General features: G+C 36.4%; 1 protein-coding gene across 2 annotated transcripts in view; it reads left to right on the top strand.

Moving 5' to 3' along the window:
* Positions 1-23099, top strand: part of ATP9B (ATPase phospholipid transporting 9B (putative)) — a 170714-nt gene that overhangs the window by 80420 nt on the left and 67195 nt on the right. For both annotated transcript variants that reach the window (XM_075052402.1, XM_075052403.1), the window contains exons 9-11: positions 168-248; positions 7237-7312; positions 12728-12804. In XM_075052402.1, the coding sequence (XP_074908503.1) occupies positions 168-248; positions 7237-7312; positions 12728-12804 (234 nt within the window). The remainder of the gene's footprint in view (positions 1-167; positions 249-7236; positions 7313-12727; positions 12805-23099) is intronic.

Here is a 23099-nt window from a genome sequence, read left to right as displayed (position 1 = left end):
CTTGGATCTGGTTCCTATGTTTCTTAGTTGGGTAAAAATTTCATGAACTTAACTTGGGGTGGGGTGGTGGGGGTCATAAAGTGGAATCTTTACCACTAAAAGATTCTTCAAAATATGTGATTAAATTTAAGTGTAAATAATAGTAAGTACATTAATCTCTTTTACAGGATCTCTTTTCAATCAATGCTTATGTTTATGCTCAGAAGCCACAGCTGGATATTCACAGTTTTGAGGGTACCTTCACACGGGTAAGTAGCGTATGTAAACATAGTTCTGCTTCTCTTTTCCATTTCTCAGTGTAAGTGAAACCTATACTTTGTGTCAAAGTAGCATCATATCTTTCCTTAGCTTTACAGCAGTATGTCTTTTTTTTTTTCCATGTTCCCGCTGTGGCAATACTTCATATAAAAGATATCCTGGTAAATATGTATTGCAGAAAGCTAATACAAAAAGAATACCTGAAAAAAACAGAATCCGAGAATTGATATTTGTTGACATCACTATAATCTTTTTATGTGAAACCATTTGTATAGTAGTGTATATATTGTTTGTCTACAGGCATCTAATGTATTGTTCATATATGTCAAAAAAGTGGCAAGTTGAATATACTGAGTAGCCTGAGACAATGTAACTGCTAGTTTATGTGCAATAAAAATGTGCCTTGTTTAACAACATTTCTGTTCAAGGGAAAGCTAGTACTTCCAAAGTTCAGTTATCTCAGAAAGTAAAATAAAGGTGAAAGCTACTTATGGGGGCTTTATTAAATCTTTTTTTCCAGCTGTAATTATATTCAAAACCGAATATGTTAATAACGATGCAGTAATTTCTGTGACTTTTCTTCTGTTATTTTCAGAAGGTGGCCTGCTAAATTTAACCCTTTAAAACAGGGTGTCCTAATAGGTAGTAAAAATATTTTCGGGTTTTTTTCAATCGCTGTACAGATTTGTAGCATTATGTTCGCATATACAGTGATTGTTTTGTTTATTTTAGCCAAACTCAGTGTTAGTAGACTCATTCCTCTTGATAGTTTGGCTCTAAAATAATTTGAGAGAATTAACTACTGTGGAGGTAGAGAGAAGGATTTTTTACCCAAGTGACTAAAATTGGTAATAGATTTTGTTCAGTAATTGGAATTCCAGTTCACAATTCTAAGTACACTGATGAATGAGATATTGCAGTTGTTGGCTCTCGAAGACCAATTTATACTAGTTATATAGTTCATGCTGCCTACAAAGTAAATGTCATTTGCCCACACCTTCTAAATCTGTAAGCAACAATGTTTACTTAAACCTTGTGTTGACCAATTGTCCAAATGAAACTTCTATTCACAGCTGTAAAATTCATGTTATTCCTGTCCCAAAGGCTAAGTGTATACTTTTCTAAATATAAATTGAACTCCTCGGAGCCTTTTTAACAACTCTGGTATGTGTAATTGAGACATTGGGAAATCATCACTAAACAGTTGCTCCCTGTTGTGGGTTCTGTTTGTACATGTAATAAGAGCTGTATGATTCAAGCATCCCTGATATGTCTAAATAACCCTGCTGCATTTTATGCTTTCGGGTTTACATACATGTTGTTTTGACTGCTTCAGTAGGATGGACAGTTTAAACTGAACTTGTGTGTGCATGCATCTGAGGGCAGTGCCCTCGGATTTGGTTCACAGTGGATCACACCGTAGATATTTTTAGAATTTTTTTTTTCTTTTTTGTTAATGATGTACCTTCTGCGTGGTGAAATGTTGTTTTAGGACACTTGTTTACTGATTTATCTTTCTACTTCTGCTGTGAGCCCTTGCTTCTTACACTAAATCAGTTTTTGCGTCTAATTTCTATTTTATGTTAAAGTAAAAAAAAAAATAGTGTACTTAGTGATGCTAATGCATACATTTTTCCTACTTAAGCATTGATGTTCAAAGAATTCCTGCAAGGGTAGGTTGACAGGGTAATAGCACATTGATTTTTCTTTTCTTTTTTTTCCCCCCATTATGAAGACAGAGTACTAACAATGTAGAAGACAAACTTAGATAATTTCAAAAAGTGCATGACCATAAAACAAAACAGAAACTCAGGTGCACAGCTCTGGAGTTTTTATGAGGGAACAACTTCTCTTAAGTACTTCTATGTGAGAAATATATCCACAGCAAACCTGATAGCTGACAGAAGATACCTTTTGCAGTACACCTCCATAACCACGTCAGAAGGAGTTAAAGCTCTGTTGTGCGCTATTGATGTCTGCCAGCTTCACATGAAGTCACTCTTCGTTGTCCTCCATGGATTTTGGTGCGTTATATGCAGTGTGTGTCCTTGCATGGGCATGCACGAAGGATCATGTCTGGCCCTTAAATAATGGCATAAGTTAATTCCTCTCCTCCTCTCCCTTCTTCTGAACATCCTACCAAGAAACAATATATGAGCTAAAGTAGTGTTCTGTGAAAATGAGTGAGATTGTTTTATTTCTTCTCAGGGCATCAGCCATGTCTTGGCTGAGCTTGTTTTGAAATAGTGACACACAGAACAGGGATTTACATGGACGTAACTATTAGAGTTTCTCTTCTGTCTGATGCTCTTATGTAGGCTTGATAAATTAGGAAGCTATTTCATCAGTTCTGAAAAAACCACGAGAAAAACACATGTCTGTAGAAAGAGAATAAAAGGTAGCCATAGTTCTTAACCCAGCTTTTACCAGCTGGAGCCCAAAGAGTACTCTAGAGCATTACATCAGTGTGTACTGGCATGACCAGTATTATTTAGCCTTTGCTTACAGCTTCTGTGCAGAACCATGGAAATCCTTTCTTCTGTTTTTGATCTTGGATGGGTTTTGTTTAAATTTGGGTGGTTCTTCCACCATTCCCTTAAGAATCTTTTCCTTTAATTTCTCCTATATTGTAGCTCTTTGGTGTCACCTCAGTCTCTTAATTTACTTTGGGAATATACCTAAATCTTATTTTACTTATTCCAGTAGAAATCTCAGAGAACTGTTTCCTTTGAGTTTAGTTCATCTGCTGTAATAAACTTTTTTTTCCCTATGATACAGAACTACTTGGCATCATGTTTTCCAATATAGCACCTTGTCAGATGTATAAAAAAACTTACCGTGATGCAAAACCTGTTGCATGTAGCTGTTGGTACTTTGGAAAAAACACATATTGAGATGTGAGCATTGAAAATTGTGTATGCATTTATGAGTAGGATCTCTAGCCTGGGGCTAATTATACAGATGTGTTCTTGGATAAGTCTTGTATTTTAGTAGAGAGAATGTTGGGTAATTTTTTTTACTTCATATTTGCTGTTGGAGAATTCCTCTTGAAGCAATGGTTGTGTTCACTTCAATCTGACTTAATTTTATGTTGCCACTGAAGGGAATGGTATTATGTTTTGCAACTCCTTTTTACTCACCTTCCTTGGGCAGGCACTAACAGCCAGACAGACATCCAGACTAGGGAGCTAATGTGTGCAGAACCTAGTCGGGCCCTGTCTAAAATACATATACCAGTAAAGGGAACGTAACAAGGATAATTAACTGTAGGATTGGGGTGGGGAAGGAATCTCTTTCAGTGATGCAACTAAACTAATGCATATTCTTCTACTTTTCTACAAAAGTTGGTGGGGGTTGTTGTGCTGCATCCTGTCGGGTAGTAATAGGGCTAGAAAACGTCAAATGGAAGTGGTATACTGGTTCGTTCAAGGATTAGGTATTTAGTCTCAAAGGGCTCTGTCATTATCTGAAAAAATTTCTAATAAATTGTAGCTTTGAAACCTTTTAAATGGCTACTTGAAATTTGTCATGATCCTTGGTCAGGTCTATTATGAATTCAGGACTGAGAGTAGGATATATTCAATTTTTATTTCACTGCTCATCTGTTCCTTTTTCTTTGCACATGCAAGAGCTACAGACTAATTTCCTAGAATAGGAACTGTAGAGAAATTAAACTGCTATGATCAATACTGCACGTGACTTCAAAAACTGAGCCTGAATATGAAGCTTGAATGCAATACTGAACTGCGCTATTCTGGTAATGAACTTAATTCAGAATTTAAAGACCAATAAACATACAGCTGCCAAATGAAATTCAACCCAGCAGACCTTAAGTGGAAACTTTGTCAGCTGGACAAAGAAGCCCTTGTATGTCAAATATCTGCTACTGGAGTGAGTGATGGATTTCATTTACCCAAAAACATATATTGTTCTGTTAGCTGTAGTAGCATCAGCAAATTTGCAGAACCATTTCTCCTTATGACAGACCCGGTCTTGTTCAGGAATTGGAGTCTTGTCCCTTCCCTACTTCACCTATCTCTACCATCTCTCCAAAAGTGCAAATAAAAATAATGTGAAACAGCTAAACTTGTAACCTGTAAATAGACTTTTTATTTTTCATTTGAGTAACTTATGACAAATGAAAAATAACTTTAAGGCATCATCTGTTTGGCTATGGAAGGTGTGGTATTTGGTAAACTGAATGAACTGTAGAAAGGTGGAAATGTTAGATGAGGGTGTAAAGACATCAAAGGATCATAATGAAATAAGCAGAAGCTAACTGATCAGCCAAACCATTCTGTTGATGATCATGGCATGACTGGAAAGAGATATAGCTCATTACATGTTTTGCTATTTTGAAAGACCTAGAAGGAGGCATTTCACTTAAGTCTTGCAGCAGGTAGACATTGGACAAGTGACTTTTCCTGGGTGTGTTGTCAGCTCTCCGTAATCACTGCAGGGCTTTCAATTTCTTGTAGTATGGAAGAGTTTCATAATTCACTGTCTTAAAATCTGCTAACTGAAGAATAAACTAAGGCAGAAAAAAAGACTTTCCTAGCTTTGAATCCTATTCCTGACAATAGCCAGAAGCAGACTGCTGGGAAAGAGAATAAGACTAGAGTAAGATGGTAATGCCTCATCGGAATATTATTCTGTCTCTTAACAACTCGTGATGTGAGACTTCCTGAGTCAGAGCTGGTTTCTGTGACCTGCAATGAATTTTCCTTCTTTAAACCTCCCTAGTCCCCCCTTGAACATATGTAACCTTTTAGTGTTCAGCTAGGAAGGAGTTGTACAGGTTAATTATATATTTTTATGAATATATGAACAGCAATTGCCTGTTGTTTTAGTTTTGCTGGCTTTATTTATGACTTCTTCTTTGGTAAGAGACAACAGTACCTATCCTCCCTTTCTAGGTGCCCATTTCATGGATGTCTGTCATGTTCCTCATTAGAGTTCAGGTTTATTTAGTCATATCTAGTATGGAAGCTACATTGACCACCTTTGTTGCCCTTCTTGAACATTTTCCATTTCTTTTTATTTTTTGTTTGGAATAAAGGGAGGGGAGGAGGGATTTAGAACTACTACTTAAGACTTGAGCAAACCATGGATTTCTTTGTAGTAGCATGATTTGTTGTTGTTGTTCTTTTTTTTTCTCTCCTAGTAATTCTAAGAATTTAGCTTGTTCTTGACTATTAAGATAGTGTTTTGGTAGATTTGTAATAATCCTAAAATTTGTTTTCCAAGTAGTCATGACAATTTCTGAGTAGTTACGAGTTCTGAGTAGTTTTGATCAGCTCAGACATCATCGCTTCGTGAAGTTGGGATGTTTTCTTCCTTTGTGTGCATTGCTTTACATTCCACTGTATGGAACTTCACCTGTCCACTTTTTTGTAGTATATATTAACCTACAATATTACCCCACTATTAAATCATAGGTGTTTTTTCTATAGCTATTTTGTTCTGAGTTCTTACTTTAGTCTTATCTAAAGTTACAATTACAAAGGTGTGCAAAGCTATAGCAGCGAACATGTCTTTGAATTCTCCAGCTTTTCTGTATCTCTAATTCTGTACACTAATTCTGTGCTAATGGCTAATTAAAATACAATGCTCCTGTCAAAATTCAAATTCTGTCTTCATGCTGGAATTCAACGTAATGTAAAAATGATTACTTCAGTATGATTGCAGTTTTAGTAAGTGGTAGGTGGGAAATTATCTTTTTCAGTGTTTGGGGGGAGCTATTTGGAGTCCCGCTGTGGACAACAGGTATTCTGTGTGGAACTTCTGAGGGCAAAATACAAAAACTTTTTCGTTTATTGATACTAAACTCATCGCAGGTATAGTATTTACATTTGTGTCCTATCACTCTATGTTCATGATTGTAAAAGACTGACCCATTCATTTCCATGAAGTTGTACTGTTTGACTGAAATACAGGATCTTTGTGGTCAGCTCTGTTAGCATGCATCAACCTATTATATGCCTGCTGGGGGTCTTTTGAAATACACACAAAAATGTATCTGTTCAGTCTGAGATTTTTCTTTTTTAGGAAAAGAGATTTCTAAGCAGCTTGTCCTGTACTTGGTGGTTGTTTCAAAATAAAGATGAAAAATGGACGTAGGTTTTGATTATTGATGTTATGTATAATTTATTGTGTACTTTGGTAAATCAGTGGTCCCCCTTTTCCTACAAAACATTTAGCACAATCTGTAATTTGATCAAATACGCTTGATTATCCTACGTCCTAAAGTTTCCTTTAGTTGTAAACAGCACATTTCACAGCTGCTAATGAGTAACAAATCTGTACATGCTCCAAATTGATTATGAGAGATTAAGTCTGTTTACAATCTGTGGACCATTATTGCTTGGGAGGAGAGAAGGGAGAAAAAAAGGAAAGTTTAAAATAACCATGGAAGTAATTTCCTATTGGAAGTATTTTTCCATTGGATATGTATTTTGTAAGTATGTGGTAAGACAACACAAGTGTGCATTTCTTTTTGAAAGTCTAAATATTCTTCCCTGAAGTTGATATGATGTCACTTGGGTTGCAAAGTGATAATGTCCATAACTTACTGTATGAATTACAGATGCTTTAAATTGTCAGAGAGAACGGAGTATTCATTTTTGGTGGTTAGTATTCGTAACTCACTTTAACTGCTTGGCATAGCGAACTGTTCTGCGGTTTGATGTATCTAAAGAAAAGAATATGTTCCTTTTAAAACACTATTGACTTTAGTTCTTTGAATATAATTGGGTTTAAGTAATATGAACTTCAATCAGTATTTCACTTCTTGGAAAGTTACTTTTTTGTGTGTATACAGACAAAGAAGGTATGTGCAATGAATACTATTATACAGTGATTGATACAGTGATGCAGACATCCTGTGCAAGTTATTCTTATTCAGATGGTTTGGCATTGTTCTTAACTATCTCTATTTGTGATGTTGATGTAATTATTAGCTGTTCATATTTTTCACAGGAAGACAGTGATCCAGCAGTTCATGAAAGCCTAAGCATTGAAAATACTTTATGGGCAAGCACTGTTGTTGCTTCAGGTAAGTGTTGCAGCAGCAAAGCTGATAATGTATCTAAAAACTTCTGTGGAAGTGTATCTTTATTTTTGCTGTGTGAAATATTAATGGCTTTTGAAAATTTTTGTTTTGCAGACTATTAATCTCTTGCCCCTCTGTTGTCTGCCTTCCCATCGGTTTCATCATGCTACTCATGATATTTTCATACCTTTTTTAATCCTTCTGAATAGGTTTTTTTTTTTTACTTAAATTTTGCTGTTTCAGTAGTGCTGTCCCTTGTACTCCGCTAAAGTCACTGACCTTTTTGTTTTAATTAAAACTTAGGGTTGTAAAGTGCTCTGCTCAGCTCACTGTGGATAGGGTCTTGCTGAAAAGCAAGGGTGGTTTTGCATTTGTTAGGAATCTTCTTTTATGTATACTGCATGCTGCAGGTAAAGTTGGTTAAAATCTTTTATCAGACAAAATCTTAATCAGAAAGTATAGATCAGTTATACAGTTATGTAACTTCAAAATAATGGGTTCTAAATATTAGTAATGTTTCATATGTGTTCCAGATATTATAAGGAGTTCACGTTGCCTAGATGCTGTAGTCAGGCTTTAAGCCATTGTAACTTTTCTTTAAGAGCAGAAAATTATTTTCTTCCATTTTTGCTGTAAGAAAAGTCAAAAGGACTGTAGAAGAAAGGGCTGTGGTTATTCAGCACAAAGACTGAGAATAAGGAATCAGGAGAGCATGATTTCTGAAAAGGAGCTAGGATTTAAGATAGGGAATTGGAACAACTGGAAACATGAGCCAAGAGGAGGAGGGCTATGGAGGGAGGGGAAGAAAGTAAAAAAGTCTCCACCTAACTTGTAAAGTTACTCCCTACTAAGAAGGGTTCTTAGATCAGTGAGGGGCCTGCTGGAGGGTTGTGGTTGTGTTTCCACACTTGCATCTTACTTCAGTCTCCTTACTGTCTAGGCTCACAGTTCTGTTACATGCAGGTATTTTTCACTCAAAAGTATTCGGTATCTATGTGCAAGCCTAATCCTCTATTACTTTGCCACTTTGATTCAAGAATGTGGGTGTGTGGCCTGTACGGAGATGGTAGGGGGTAGAGGTCTGCCCAGCAACATTTCTTCATTTACCTTAAGACTCTTCAGTATGGCAGTCTTTAAGGCATCCGAGATGGGAAGGCTGCTTCCTCCAGTGCTCTTCAAGCAGCCTGGACATGATCTGTTACAAAGCCAGGCATTGCTCTTGGAGTTATGCTATATGCCCTTGCCAAGCCCTTGGAGGTTGTTACAAAGCATTCTAAGTCAACCTGCGCTATTCTTTTGACCTATCACTGACTGATGCTATCAGTCTTAGGGGTGGAGACAGGGAGCTACATCACTGATGCCCAGGAAAGGAATATGTAGCTGAGTTGCAGATACAAAGCCTTAATTAATTTTAAAAAAGGTTTTGCAAAGGACATACAGGGCAATTGTTGGGCGAGGGCGTTCTCCTTCCCATTTTCCTCCCTCCAGTGATTAAATATGTCCTGAATTTCCTGATACTTCCTTTGATGTATTCCATAAAACACATTGCATCAGCTAGGAGAGCCCACTATCTCCAAGACGCATGCCGTTGCTATTTGTCAAAGTGATTCAGAGGGTCAAGGTCAGGCTAGGAAAAGTGTTTGGGGAATTATGTGGGGAATACCTCAGAAAACTTGAGCTCTGGTTGCTGGTGTCCTGACAGTTCTAGAGGAGAGAGACCACAAATCAATCATCTTGCAGATCAGTAACAGTAAATGTAAGTGTATAAAGGTTTCAAGGAATCTTATCAACTACGTGTTGAATGCAGATTACCAAAGGTCATGAAAATAGGAGGATACTACAATAATGGATTCTACAGGGGAAAAAAAATGCCTATTCTAGAGCAGTACAAGTGATAAGAAATATATTCGCTATAATTTAAGACTATTTTTATTTTCTTTTTGAATTTTGGGAACCAATACATTTGTTCAGCAAAATCATGTGTCAAACAACTCAAGAATAAACTATTCCACAGCCTTTTTATAGCAACAGGTAAAGTTCAGGAGAGTGAGATTCCTAAAATTTGTACATTTGGAAGGTGTTTACTTTCTTTGGTTTCAGTATGTCTCCTTACCCCTTAGAATAACAGTAAGCTAAATGGAGAAAAAAAAAAAAAAGAAAAAAAAAAGCCCCAACATTTTTCTCACACTTAATATGTATTATATACCCAGATGTTCTAGTCTCAGAATTGATAGCTTAGATAGCTAAATGGAGATTCCTACTGCTACCAAATCTGAAGTGCTTTCTGCCCCATGCTGTAGAGCCCTGACAAAGACCTGGTGACTGTGTGTATGATGTTTATCCGAACCACAGAAAGTACAAAGACTAATTTGCCAGGATCACACTGGAAGCCTCTGGCAGGGGTAGAAATCAAAAGCCCCTCTCTCAAGTCCAAAGCATGCAGCCATCCTTTTGTTATTCTTTAATAAGTGAGATAGGAAAAAATACTCTGACTTTTTCCACTTACACGCAACATCTCAGTGAATTTCAGAAAGGTAGCAGCAAGGTACAGGGTTTATGTGCCATTCTTAGTATCTATATTATTGCTGTGGAATTAATAATACTGCCTGAAGGAGAGGAAGCTTTGGTTAGTGAAAACTTGAAAAACTGCTATCACTGAAGAAACAACTTTAAATATAACCAAATAATTTAAACCACTAAGTATTTTGAAAACCTCTTAGGTTATCTTTAAGTGACTTGTCTTTCAGCTCACTTGTGTTCGTGACATCACTGACTGCGGTGTTTGTGTTTATTAAAAGCTTTGGTAGATTTCTGTTCAGAAAGAGAGAGAGGAAAGCCAGTGGTTAAATTTTAAAAAGCCTCGAAAGGCACACTGCAGTATGGACTTTAACTTTTTGCTCTCCATTTACTGTAATGATCAGTGTGGTTCAAACTCTAAACAAGATAATGCAGTACTCTGAGAGACCTGCTGAGATATCTATTAAGAGGAAGTTTGTATTAAAGGAATTTTGTGATCATTTTGGCAGGTGTCAGTCTTGCAAAGTCACTTTAGGTAAAATCAGAACAATTTGTATAACTGCACAGCTGTAAAAAGCACTATTTTGTGCCAAGTCCTACACATGATTTTAATTGATTTGAGCACTCTCTTGTATTTATATGGTTCACACAGTGCTTGGGAGATACCAAAAATTAATATGATCACGCACTGGATTCAGAGTATGCCTGACTCTGTTGATTCTGCACGAGTCCTCTTTATATCTCTTTTTATCCTGTTGTTAGTCCTCTTATTATCTCTTTTCCAGGCCCACATGTTTATTCTAGTGGTATCTCCTGTAACTTCTCTCTCCTTTGTTAACCGCTCTGCCCTTCCCAATCAGTGGTTGCCCAGTTCACCTGAGAGCCAGTTTGCATAGATGCCCCTACATAAAAATACTTGAGTCATTGCTTTTAATAAGCCCAGCCTTGTAGTACAGCTATGCTTCCAGGAACCCCACATAGGATTCAGTTCTTTCTACTGTGGGCCAGGGTGGAGTTTAGTGCAAGTATGCATCTTTCTTCACAGCTGGTATTAAGCTTAGATTTGCTGAGGATAGTGAGAGAGAAAGAATAGTGGGTAAAAAAAACCCAGAACTGTCCCTGGTGCAACCACTGTGGCATAACACTAAAATTAGGCTACACTGATGTAACTGAGGTCTAAGGAACCCTAGATTTACCAGTGATGTTGTGCTAGTAACTAACAGCCCCAAAAGTTTCAAATCAAAGATCAATGCCTAAATAAAAGCAGTAGCTCAGTCAGATTTAGACAAAATTATGATCAAGATTCAGTAGTCAAAATGGATTTTATCTGACTTTCACCTTTGAAACCAACTTCTCAAAGAACAAAATATGAGACAAGTAGGACAGCTTGTTTTCCTGAGCTGCAGCAGCCTAGCCAGGTGAAACTTAGTGGAAAGGTGCCAGCTGGAATGGAGAAGTCCTCCCGAAGTTTTACGGAACGAAGGAGCTACAAAGGTAGAGATTGGTAGGGTGTGCAGGAGGGGATTCCCTACGGGATATTGTCCAGTGTGTTCTGACCACTGAACAGAGATCAGCTCAGAGGATCACTCCAAAATGTGTTCCAAAGGGATACGGGCATTGGTTGGAGACCAGTAGAAAGAGTTCAGAAATTATGGATCAATAACTATTGTCTTACAAAAGCTGGGAGGAATTTGGGTTGTGCTGGGGGCATGTTACCTATATACTAAGGTGCAGATTTGCATGTGGAACTCTCAGCAGAGCCAAACTAGCTTTGGTGAAAATGTTATGTCAGGGGAAGTCTATAGAAAAAGCTTTAATGTGGAGAGGAAACTAATAGAAAAACTGATTTTTAATTGTCCAGAAGATGTAATGTGTAATCACTGACATTTTATATGTGGATTCAAAGTTTTCACTTGCATTCTCATCTTCTAGTAAATGAAACTTCCTTTCTTTAATGCCAACATATTTAGCTGTCATCTTTTTTCATCATGTATTCCTTCAATTTTTTACGACATATTACACTGTTAGTAATAGCAGATCTTGCATGTCTTCCTGATTGCCAAAGACAAATTAAGTCACTTAATGTCAGACAAATGTGTAATACTTCTACAGTTTTTAAAGTTTTCTGAGCAGGGTGTTTCTGACAAGTTATGTTAATTAGTTCTTTATAGCATAAAGACAACAAAAATATCACATTATTGGTTGTGCTGCCATAAAGCCGTTTCAGGTCACTTGAAAAAGTAATGGAAATAAGGGGTTTGTTTTTGCTAGAAAGTGTGATAGTGGCATATTAATAAAAACCTAAATTTTTATTTAATATAAAAATTTATTTAGTGATGCCAAAGCCAAGTTTTCCTATACCATCCAGCACAAATTGACTAAAAGATAATTGGAACTGGGGAATCATTTTTATAAGTTAGTGAACAGGAGAATATTTTTCTATGGGATTCTCTTAAAGAAATCAATTGGGTGAACTAGATTTTACATCATTATAGATGACAGAGATAGCGGGCAATTTGTGTATGCTGTGTTCAGCACCATTGTACTCATTTTTGTTTTCCTTGTGAAGGGCAGTTTTTATGCTGTGTTAACTTCTGAAAACAGCTGGAGACAATTTTAAGTTCAAATATAAGTTTTCAACCAGTTACATTGAAAGTTTTGTTTCCATTAAGAAGAAGGAAAGCATGTTGTCAGTTTTATGAATGTTAATTAAAGAAGTTATAATGATCCTTCATAAAGAATTCTGAAAAACAGCATTCACAATACTGTGTATGTTGCATAAATGTTTGGGCTTTTTCATACAATGGATTTGTTTGAGGGTCTGTAAATTACTGCAAGTTTTAATTCAGACAAATTTTCTCTTAACTGATTGACACCTCTTTCTGTTTATTTGTTTTTCAGGAACTGTAATTGGTGTTGTCATTTACACAGGCAAGGAAACTCGAAGTGTAATGAACACGTCCAATCCAAAAAATAAGGTAAGTTAGCCTTACTGTGGGATTTCCTACTTTTGTTTTCATAAAACTTAAAACCAGATATATCCTAAACTGAAAATCTACAAGCTCTTACTCTGATGTATTTCTTGTGTGCTAGACTGACTTGAACTTTGGTATGAGAAGTGAATTCTGCCTCAGTCTCATTTCGGAAGTAAAATTGTTTTTCCTTTAGCTAGGAGTGTTACAGGTACTAATGGCAACATTTGTCTTTGAAGTAAAAATGTGCATCTTCAGACTTTTATACTTCTATCTCACAGCTAAATATGAATTCCCACTTCTCAGATTATTCTACTGTAAAGTATTTGGCCAAAGTTACACAGTAGTTTTAAAGAATGTTAATAACAGACTACTAAAATTTATTTGGGCTCCCAGAGGCAGTAGAGCAAGATAACTGAGGTTCCAGTCAGTAAACGGAACGCTCTTCCAGTGATTTTTTGTAAGCAATGAAAACATTGTCAAGAGATTTGTCTGTTGAAAAGTTATCAGAAGTTTGGGTGCTTCCCTCTCGACAAGGTTCTTTCAGTTCAAAACAAAGCAAATAGCTCTTCATTTCTTCAGTGATGTTTCTAACATGAGTTCTGGAGGGCCCTCAATTATAGAGAAATGAAACTTTAGTTGTAGGCTGTATCGTACAACCTAGACCTGTGTTTAGTAAGAAGATAATTATATTAAGAAAGGAAAAAATTCTTGCAAGAGGAAGAGATTTAGAAAAAAATCAATTGTGACAGGTTGCTATTTTCACGCCATTCATAATAAGTTGCTCTGCGTAGGAACATCAAGAATGAAATGATAATACAAATTGCTTGAAGCAGTTATTGCAGTCCCCTGAGTGTATTGATTTGTGTTTCTAATAAAGAGATGCTTTTAAATGTCTCATTGACAGAGACAGGTGATATGCACCAGTACGTGGCTTAAGATGGCCTTTTATTATTTTAATTTTTGTAACATACATTTTAAAATAATAGAGTAAAATGGAACCAGAATGTTTATTCCATTTAGATGGAATCTTCTATCTGATACGAAGATGAGCCCTTTAGTAACAAAATCTTTCTCTAAGAATTCTGAACAACTTCTGACTAATAAATAACTCTCACAGGTGTTTAAAATGAAATTATTTAATATAGTAAATTGTTAGGGGAGTATGCATAAATGTAACACGCTTTTCCCAAATTCAACAGATTCTGGAGGTGTATTATTTTTAGTAAAAGTTTGTTAAAATTTTTTTTTGCATGAATATTTCACACAGAAGACTAGTAAAGGGTAAAAGGATTGTTTAAAACTTCCCTGATGTTTTCAAAATGACTATTAATATTGAAATAGTTACTCCAAATTTTCGCCAGCAAAAGATCAAGTAGCAGATAAACCTACAAAAAAAAGAGATCCAGCAGCATGTTGACAAGCTGCAGCGTGTTTTTTGCTATTATGACAATACATGTACCACCTTTGCTTGCATAATACTTAATTGTTAGCAGCTGTAACATTAAAGAGCTGTGTTCTTTCATCTACAGTGGGAATCTAAGTAAACTTCCAATTTTCGTGAAGCACCAAGCAGCAAATTACTACCTGTACGCATGCACACGCATGCACATACACAAAGTAACAGAGCCAAATGCTCGTAATATTATCTGGCATATATTGCACTATCAGTATATGAACACTATCTAAAATAATTAGCTTAGGAACAACTCGGGAGGTTTAGACTGGACATTATGAAGCATTTCATTACCAAGAGGGTGCCCGGACCCTGGAACAGACTTGCTAGAGAGGTGGGCGATGCCCCATGCCAGTCATTGTTGAAGAGGCATCTGGACAATGCCCTTAATAACACGCTTTAACTTTTGGTCAGCCCTGAAGTGGTCAGGCAGTTGGACTTAATCATTGTTGTAGGTCCCTTCTAACAGAAATAGTCTATTCTGTTCTATTCTAATTAGAAATCGTGCTTTTAAATAGCATTTTATCTGCCACTGATAAAACAGGTGATACTTGTATAACTAAACTGTGCTCATTAGTTGTCCAAAGGCTTTTCAAGGAGTTATTGACCTATTAAGTTGCTCAGTATTCTAAATATGTATATTAATTTGTTCCTCAGAGGTACTTAGTTCTTTGTGCCATAGTTAGCTGATAGGAATCTACTAAATGTGCAGAATGAGGCTTAATATAGTATATGTAAAATTACCTGCTCTAAATGTCTCTGCCTTGGTAGTTGCTCTACAGAATATTTAAAAAATGTAAAAATTAATCTTACACTGACCAGGCGAAGACTTTCTCTAGAGCCTGTTTTCTAAACCAACTGCATCAACTCTGCATCAACTGTCTTTGAAATTATTCTGTAAATGTGTGAATGATTCTTGTGTGCACCAGTTGCTCCAGAGTGATATTGGCATGGGGTTTTTCTCTCTATGGACTGAACATCCTTGTTTAAAGCAGTAGCCAACAAGTAACGTGACCAGTAAGGATGGATTTGGGAACTGAAAACAAAAAAAACACTTAATGCTATCACAGATGAGTAAGTGATAAAATGCAGTACTTCAGTATAAAAAAAAAAGTTGATCAACATTTTTTAACATGTTTACTCCACAGAAAGATAGAGTTAAAACTACATCTTACTCTGTCTTCTACCATGGGGTGAGATTGGTTTGCATCCTTCTGTAAGATAAGACACTTACTGCCCGTAGGTGATATTCTGTACTAGTTAGCCTTGCAGCCAGCAGACGAGTTCATTCTTCTGTGTATTTAGGAGGGGCAATCCTCCTCTGTTTTCTCAAGCGTGACAATAACAATTACATGTTGGATAGGGTATGTAGCATTAGAAGCCAAAAGGAGGGCAAAGGGAGTCTAAAATAGTCTTTGAGATTAGAAGATATGTCACAGTTGAGAGATTAAAGATTCAAACATTAAAAAAAAAATAAAATCTGCACCTAACTGCTGAAACAAAATTGAAATTAAGTTGATCAATTGTGAAATTACTGTAGACTCGAGAGGAAATAAGTCTGCCCCCTCTTCTGCTTTAGAACAGAGCTGTTCCAAGTACTATTTGGAACTGGTTTTAAATGGCAGACTGTCTCTCTCTGCTGCTTTTTGAAAACAAATAGAAATAATAGTCCAGAGATTTTCCTGTAGAATGTGTTGATGTGCTCTTGTTGGGAATATAGTTCACTGCTGCTCATGTCTTCTGGCTTTGGGAGAAAGCAAACACTGAGATCTAGGATTCTCAATTTACATTGCCAAACTGAAACTTCTATGTCCAGAAAGAAGCAAGAAATACATGGGCTTGACTCTTCTATCATTCTCTCTTCACTGAAATACAGAGAGATGCTTCAGTTGTATTTCTTGCTGGAGTATAATATTACTGCTGTACTTTGTACTATAAACTGGGTTTTTCTAATGGAAAATTTTTAGTTTTCCTGCTTAAGGGTAGATACTTTTTGACTAAACCAATATTAAAATTCAGAGGTGCAGACCTGCTCTATAAACACTGAGCAGAAGACTAAAACTGAAATAAGTTTAAGCAAACTTACATGTGAAAAATTGTGAAATGTATGTACCTGTTCAAGCATGTGGTTTATCTGTATGTTAAACTTAGAAGGATTTATTGTGTTTGCTGAAGTATTTAGTCATTCAAGCAACAATTTTCTTAACTTAAAGTCAACACTTTGTTGTTTTATTACAATTATAAAAATTGTTTCATTGCCTAAGGATGCAGACACGGTCTGAAAAACACAAAGATAGAGAGAAGAGAATTTTCTTAATGGATCAATTCAATATGTTTTTAATTCCAAACAATATAAAGAAAAATTATTTCTGACAAGGTTTAATTTCAGTCTAAAATGATATATGTTCTGTGCTTTAGATAAATGTAGAAATGGTAACATCAACATTATTATAGTGTAATGACTCTCTGCGTTTTACCTCATTGGCAGTCACATCAGCTTACTCAGGAATGCAGTTCCAGCCTTTAAAAAAAAAAAAAAAAAATCAGATTGAATTGTGCTCCTCACAATGCTGTAATCAGTAATCAATCCTATTTGGATAGATATTCTTAAACCTTGGCTTTCTGGATGAAGTTGGACTTGTCAGTGCTAAAGGTCATTTATAGGTGTTAATTAACCAAGAGGGAAATTAACAAACTGAGGTTATTTATTTATTTTGTCTGGCATTTTGCAGTGTTCTCATTCTTACCTATTTAAAGTACAGAATAGTTTTTTGTTGTCTAAATTTAGAATTGTTTTTGCGGTTTTAGTCTTAATAAAAAGTAAGATTGGTAGCACAGCCCTTCTGCATATGTGACCTGTTTCCATCAGTGGCAACAGATTTTGGGGTTAAAGTTAAAAAAACACAATATACTTGGAGGAAGACAGAAATAAATTTGAGGGAATGTATTTTGTGAACTAAGACCGAAACATTAAAATTATTTGGACTGTACACACTCAAAATGTACACAGTAATGCATCAAAATGAGTAGAAATTATCTTAAATAGAACTCCTAAGAAATCAGTAGCCTCTGTAAAGGAGCTACAGCATGTAATCTGCCTATTGTGCTTCAGATTAGTACAAAAATAGTTTTTATGTTGCTAATCTTTACAAGCAGCATTCAAAACACTTTTTTTTTTCTTTATATTATGGAATTCTACATCTGTTATGTTTTAACATCAGAAGTAAAACTTCATAGTAACCATTCAGTGTTCATCAAAACAGTAATATTGTTTTTTCCCTAATTTTTAACTAGCCTGAAAGCCAAATACTACATGTCTTGTGGTTGGTGCTTTGCTGATTTTGTAAGTGTTGTTTGTTTGGTGGTTTTTTTAAACAAATGAAAATTTAAGAACTGGTATTGTTTTTCCTTTTTTGTGTGTGTGTTGCCCTTGGTAATTTGAAAATGGCCTTACTGGTGAGCCTTGAAGTAATAAAAAAATATTTCTATTTTGTTAAACTGAGGCAAAATCAATTCTCTACTTCCCCACCCCAAACTTCTCTTCCTAGTGTTTTGTGACCAAATTTACTTCTCTACATTTAAAAGGCTTCTCTATGCTTGTCCCTTCTCCCCCATTTTATGAGAATAATTTTTGAAAAGTATTTCCTAAAAAAGGACACCCTCCCCGCCATCTACTTCTTCCTTTGGAGTGAAATAGAGTGGCTGGAGCAGATTCATGTGTTCCCAGAAATTGATACCACTTTACCAATTTACCCGTTCAGCACAGCATTTTCAATACTCAAAATATATGCTTCTCCCTTGACACACATTTTTGAACATCCTTAAATGTGGTTGTCCAACATCTCGTAGTTGCGTTAGTAAGCCATTCTTATCTGTTCCACCTCAAAGGCTGACATTCATGAGTCCGACTTGCATTTCTGCTCATGAGGGCCCGTGTTAACATTAATAGCTCTCCAGTACTGTGCCACCAGTCTTCTCCATAACAGAAGCAGAATCACATCCTGAACCTTGCGTGTTGGTATAGACTGAGGGAAGGAAATGCCCCATGAAATCCCCTGTCAGATAACACAAGGATTTGCTCTTACCCAAAGAGCTTCAGAAGGGCCTTCAAAATGCATTGACTTTCATCTGCTGCTACACTGTTAGGCAAGGGCCCTGTAACTTCACTTGCATGTTTTTCTTTATTAAATTGATAATTTGATGCTCATTGTCTGTTTGAGAAGAATGGCTTTCTATGGCTGTATGCCTGTAGGGTCTAGGATAAAAGCAGAACCTTGGAAACTGTTATGTGGCTCTTAATGACAAATTTCAAGGATTTATAAGAAAAGGGTTTATGTAGCACTTTTTATTGGAGTATGGTCTGCTGTCTTAATCCTCCTAAAAACTCCTCTTTGTGTGGGATAAATTGAGAAAGCTGTCACCTACAGGTAGTAAGTAGTCCCCAAACTCAGTTTGTCCCCTGTACCCAGAGCTTCTGTCCAAGGAATTGCTTAACCACCAGCTTCCCTCGAAGTATGAGAATCTGTCTCTTGGTGTTCGGGAGAATTGTTGAGATGAGGCTGTGAGGAAATACGTGTAATGTAGTATTGGCACTTTTCTCTCCATGTGCTCTCATGTCTGAGCAAAGGAAGGGAAGTAGCAAAAGACAGAAAACAGAGTAGCCTCTCCCAAAGACTAGAGCGTCTCAGTGAGATGGATGGAGTAGTGTTAGGTAAGGAGGAGGACAAAAGACATCTTTTCTGAAAAGTTTGGAAAGAAAGGCCTGAATGGCAGAGGCAGAGGAGCCACTCTTGTTCTTCCAAAACTGGGATTAGAACAGGAATGTTGATGCTTGGAAACAGTCAGCAGTGTTTTGGCAAACCAAAAGCAAAATTTCTGTCCCCTTCACTCTTAGCCAGAAAGAATGTCTACCTACTAGCATTACCAGTAACTCCATTAACTGAAATAGCAAAAGTGTGGAAGTGGGGTTTCAATGTCAGATACAATCCTAGTATGGAAAAAGTATAGTTCCACATAAAGGAACTGAGGTTTTCAGTTTTCTTTCATATATAGAAAACTGAAAGAAAACTAGATTTTTATACCACTATATTAAAACAATCACAATAAGACTGAAGGTCTTTATTGACTTCAGGTGCATATGTGGACAGAATTCAGTTAATGCAAACTAGTATGTTGTAGCAGGGCTTTTTTGCACACTCCTATATTTTATTTACAGCACGCTCTACAACTTTTGCAATTACTTCTTTTCAGCTACTTGGTAGGGCATTTTTATCCACATTACCTGTGCTTCTCAAATAGCAGTGTATATATATATTTTTTTTTAATACTTTTCTTCTTTACATTCTTCTCTCCAAAAGTAATAAAATGGTAATACTACAAATGGGAAACCAGGGCACAAGAGATCAAAGAGGGGGAGAAAAAACCCCCACAAACAAAAAAACAGTAACTGAGAGTGGACAGTTTAAGGTATTGGTCTTCATTTCTCATACAACTTAGTGTTTCGTAGTACTGTTATATCTCAAATACTGCTGTTGCTGGGTTTGCATGCACAGGATGTCTGTAGCCATAGAGCAAACTTGATCCTAATGTGTTTTCTTTGGCATTTGGAAACTAATATTAGATCATCACTTGCTTATCTACTTTACTGTTATGTCCCTGGGCTAGAGAATAAGTTGTTCCATGATGTGGCCTGCTATCAATCCACAAGTTAAAGTCCCAGAATAACCTGTGCCTTAACTTCTAATTTGTTCTGAAAACAACAATTAGACATATTATGCAATTGGTATACCAAGTCATGCGATAGGTCTTTTCTGGCTACACGTAATTTAGCATGGTGTGCCGCATTGCTGTGCGGCGTCTGAGTCACCCAGCCTAACTGCTGCTCCAGTACTTCAGAGACTGTCTGTGTACTATGTCACGGTACTGTGCTACCTGGGACATGGGTGTTGAATCAACATTTCTACTTCACCTGGTACCACTTTCTGTTTACAATCCTACTGCAAGGCCAAGTATGTGCAACAATTTACAATTTAGTTCTAACCAAAATCGTTGTTGTATAACAGTATACAAAACAAGCAAGGGAACGGCTCTTTGGTAGTGAGAAAGAATTCTCACTGTACTCTGGGTAAATTTCTGGGTTTACTGTATATTTTAGAGTTAGTGGCAAACTCTTCCATTGATTTCGCTAAGCCCAAGAATTTATTCATAGCTATAAAATTCCTACAATGTTAAATTCATTCCCTATTATAAGAGTATAGGAGGATAAAAATTTATATGTTCCAGAATGTGAATGACTAGCCATAAGCCATGTCTAACTCAGAGTCCTAAATTTTTGTGGTTTTCACCCAGAATTTTACTTGATGATGTTCTGAGATATATCACTTCCCATTTTGGAGGCTCCTATTAAAAGTTGCTTGGATTTTGATCTGTTAGTATGTTTTAAATGTGAATGTGTTAGAATTTGGCTAGGCAGCTCAATGTCATTTCACACCAGTGTTTGAGGAAGGATCAAGGGTGGAGTACACCATTTCTGCAGTAGTCCCTAGAATAGATTAATGTCACAAAACAGTCTGAGCAACTCATAAAATAGATCAACTTACAGAATAGCAACAACTTGTTGCTTATTCACCAGAAATACAATGTATTTTACCTGTAGTGAACTAGGCTAAAACGAATGCTTTTTGGTAAAATATAGAAACCATTTGCAATTTTACCATTCTACAGAAGACAATGCAAAAAGGAGATTCCTTGTGTAATTGGCTTGTGTGGGGTATCCCAGTGAGCTGTTAAAAGAGGCAGTCCCCGACAGCGATTTCCTCTCAGCTCCTGCCTCCTCCTGCTAATCGCTTGCAGGAGTTGGCTTTTTCACTTGCATTGCTCCTTACAGCTTTGTTGCCATTCGGAGTTAATCATGCCGGTGGGGAAATGCAGCTGCTGGGAGGTGGAGAGGGTAGGGGCAAAGGCTGCTGCTTCCCTGATGATACTTAGAATCTTGTCTGATGGCTTAGAACTGCACCAACCTCCTAAGCCAAAGCGGCGGTAGCCAAAATACTGACATTGTGGAACTACACAGTTACGTGTTTTCCTATGGTAGGGTTATCGGGTGTTTGTTAATAAAAGCAATGTACCACAATTGGCACTGATTTTTATGTGTATTATATTTCCTATCATGTGTATTTTATTGGAAATCTGAAACCTTTAACTTAATTGTGGAATTGTTCTATATGCTTTCCTTAGTAAAGATGCATGCAAACATTCCTGAAACTTACAGTTCTAACAACTTGATACTGCAACTGCGTAGAAAGTCAGGTGTGCCTAATATCTTCATTTAGGAGCTGTAGTGATTATTAGAAAAGCCTATATAATTTTTCTTTTGCATTATTTTCCATAATTTGTACAATTCTTTTCTTATTTTTCTGAATTTGCTCAACTTTTTCCAATAAGGAAAGGAATTATATAAGGAGGAATAGACAGATTAGGTTTTGTGGTGGGTATGTTCAAAGTATATTTTTTATGATGATGATGATGAAAGAGGGATGTCTTAAATGTCAGAAACTAGGATCTTTCAGAGATCTGCAGAGCATTCTTGAAATAGACACTCATCTGATGTTCATATCTTTTATTTGGATGCTTTACAGGCACTATTGTTTAGCTGGCTAGCCTTCTCTTTATGTAGAGCAAGTACAGAAAAACAGATTTTCTGTGTGTTTTCATTTATGAGACTTCTTAATTTATGCAGCTGAAGTCTGATGTATTTCTCTAAGCACTGGAGGCTCAGTAACCATCATGATTCACATGACTTGAAATCTTAGTCTACAGTGATGAATATCTACAGGGAAAGGAAAGTTCTATACATATCAGGATGTAGTATTTGTTTTGATACAGGCTGAACATAGTGATCATGACTGAGATAATTTGCTTATTTCTGTTTGCACCCTTAAAGTAACAAACCTGTCATATTCTTAACAAATATGATCTTTGCCTTTTTTTTTTTACCTCAGTTCAGAGTGCAAGCCTGTGGATAGATTTAGCATTAAAATCAGCATTCCAGCTTGTACTGGATGAAAATAATGTGGTTTAGATAGTGGATTAGTTTGCAAGGAGTGGATTGCTCTTCATATTCTTAAAGCTAATTCCCTTCCCATCATGTCTTTTGGAATGTATCCCAAAACACTGTTTATACAAAACAGCGTTCATTTTCATTTCTTTTATGATTTGGAGACTTTGTGGAATCTTTTCTTAATCTCATAGTCTCCAAGGAATCCACTCAAATATTTTCTTTTATAAAAGCAAAGATAGATGACTTGTGACTCAGCTGAAAATAAGATTCTTACTGATGCCTTCAGGGTCTGAGGGATAGGCTTTTTTCTTTTTTTTTTTAATCTTCCTACCATAGAGCTCTTTTGAGTCTGAAAGTGTTTGGGCAGTTCATTATTTCCTTTTTTTTTGAAGGAACTGTTGAAAAACTTTTTGATTCACTGTGTTCTAATTGCCTACTATATGTATGGTCTCTGTTTGTCAATGTGACTCTGCCAGTACCAGTCCTCTGCTCTGTATTGCACATCCCTTTCTTCTGACTACCTTCCTCACTGGCTTGTTCTGCTTCTCTGCCCTATTATTCTGGTCTTTCTAATAATTTTAGTAGTGCCACCTACCCCTTTCTCTCTTTCATCTCCACACAAGTCTTACACATCCTTTTTTTTTCTCTGACCATGCAGCACCTCTGAAGAAGAAAGTTTAATTCTTTGATAAGCTGAATTTACAAAGGAATATTCTTCATCTGTCACAGTTTGTTTACCTTGAAAAATGCTGTCTTGGTTAGTTTGCACTTATTGTGCAATGATGA

Source organism: Buteo buteo, chromosome 20, assembly GCF_964188355.1.
Source record: "Buteo buteo chromosome 20, bButBut1.hap1.1, whole genome shotgun sequence".
NCBI lineage: Eukaryota > Metazoa > Chordata > Aves > Accipitriformes > Accipitridae > Buteo > Buteo buteo.
This window is presented reverse-complemented; position numbering and strand designations above follow the sequence as displayed.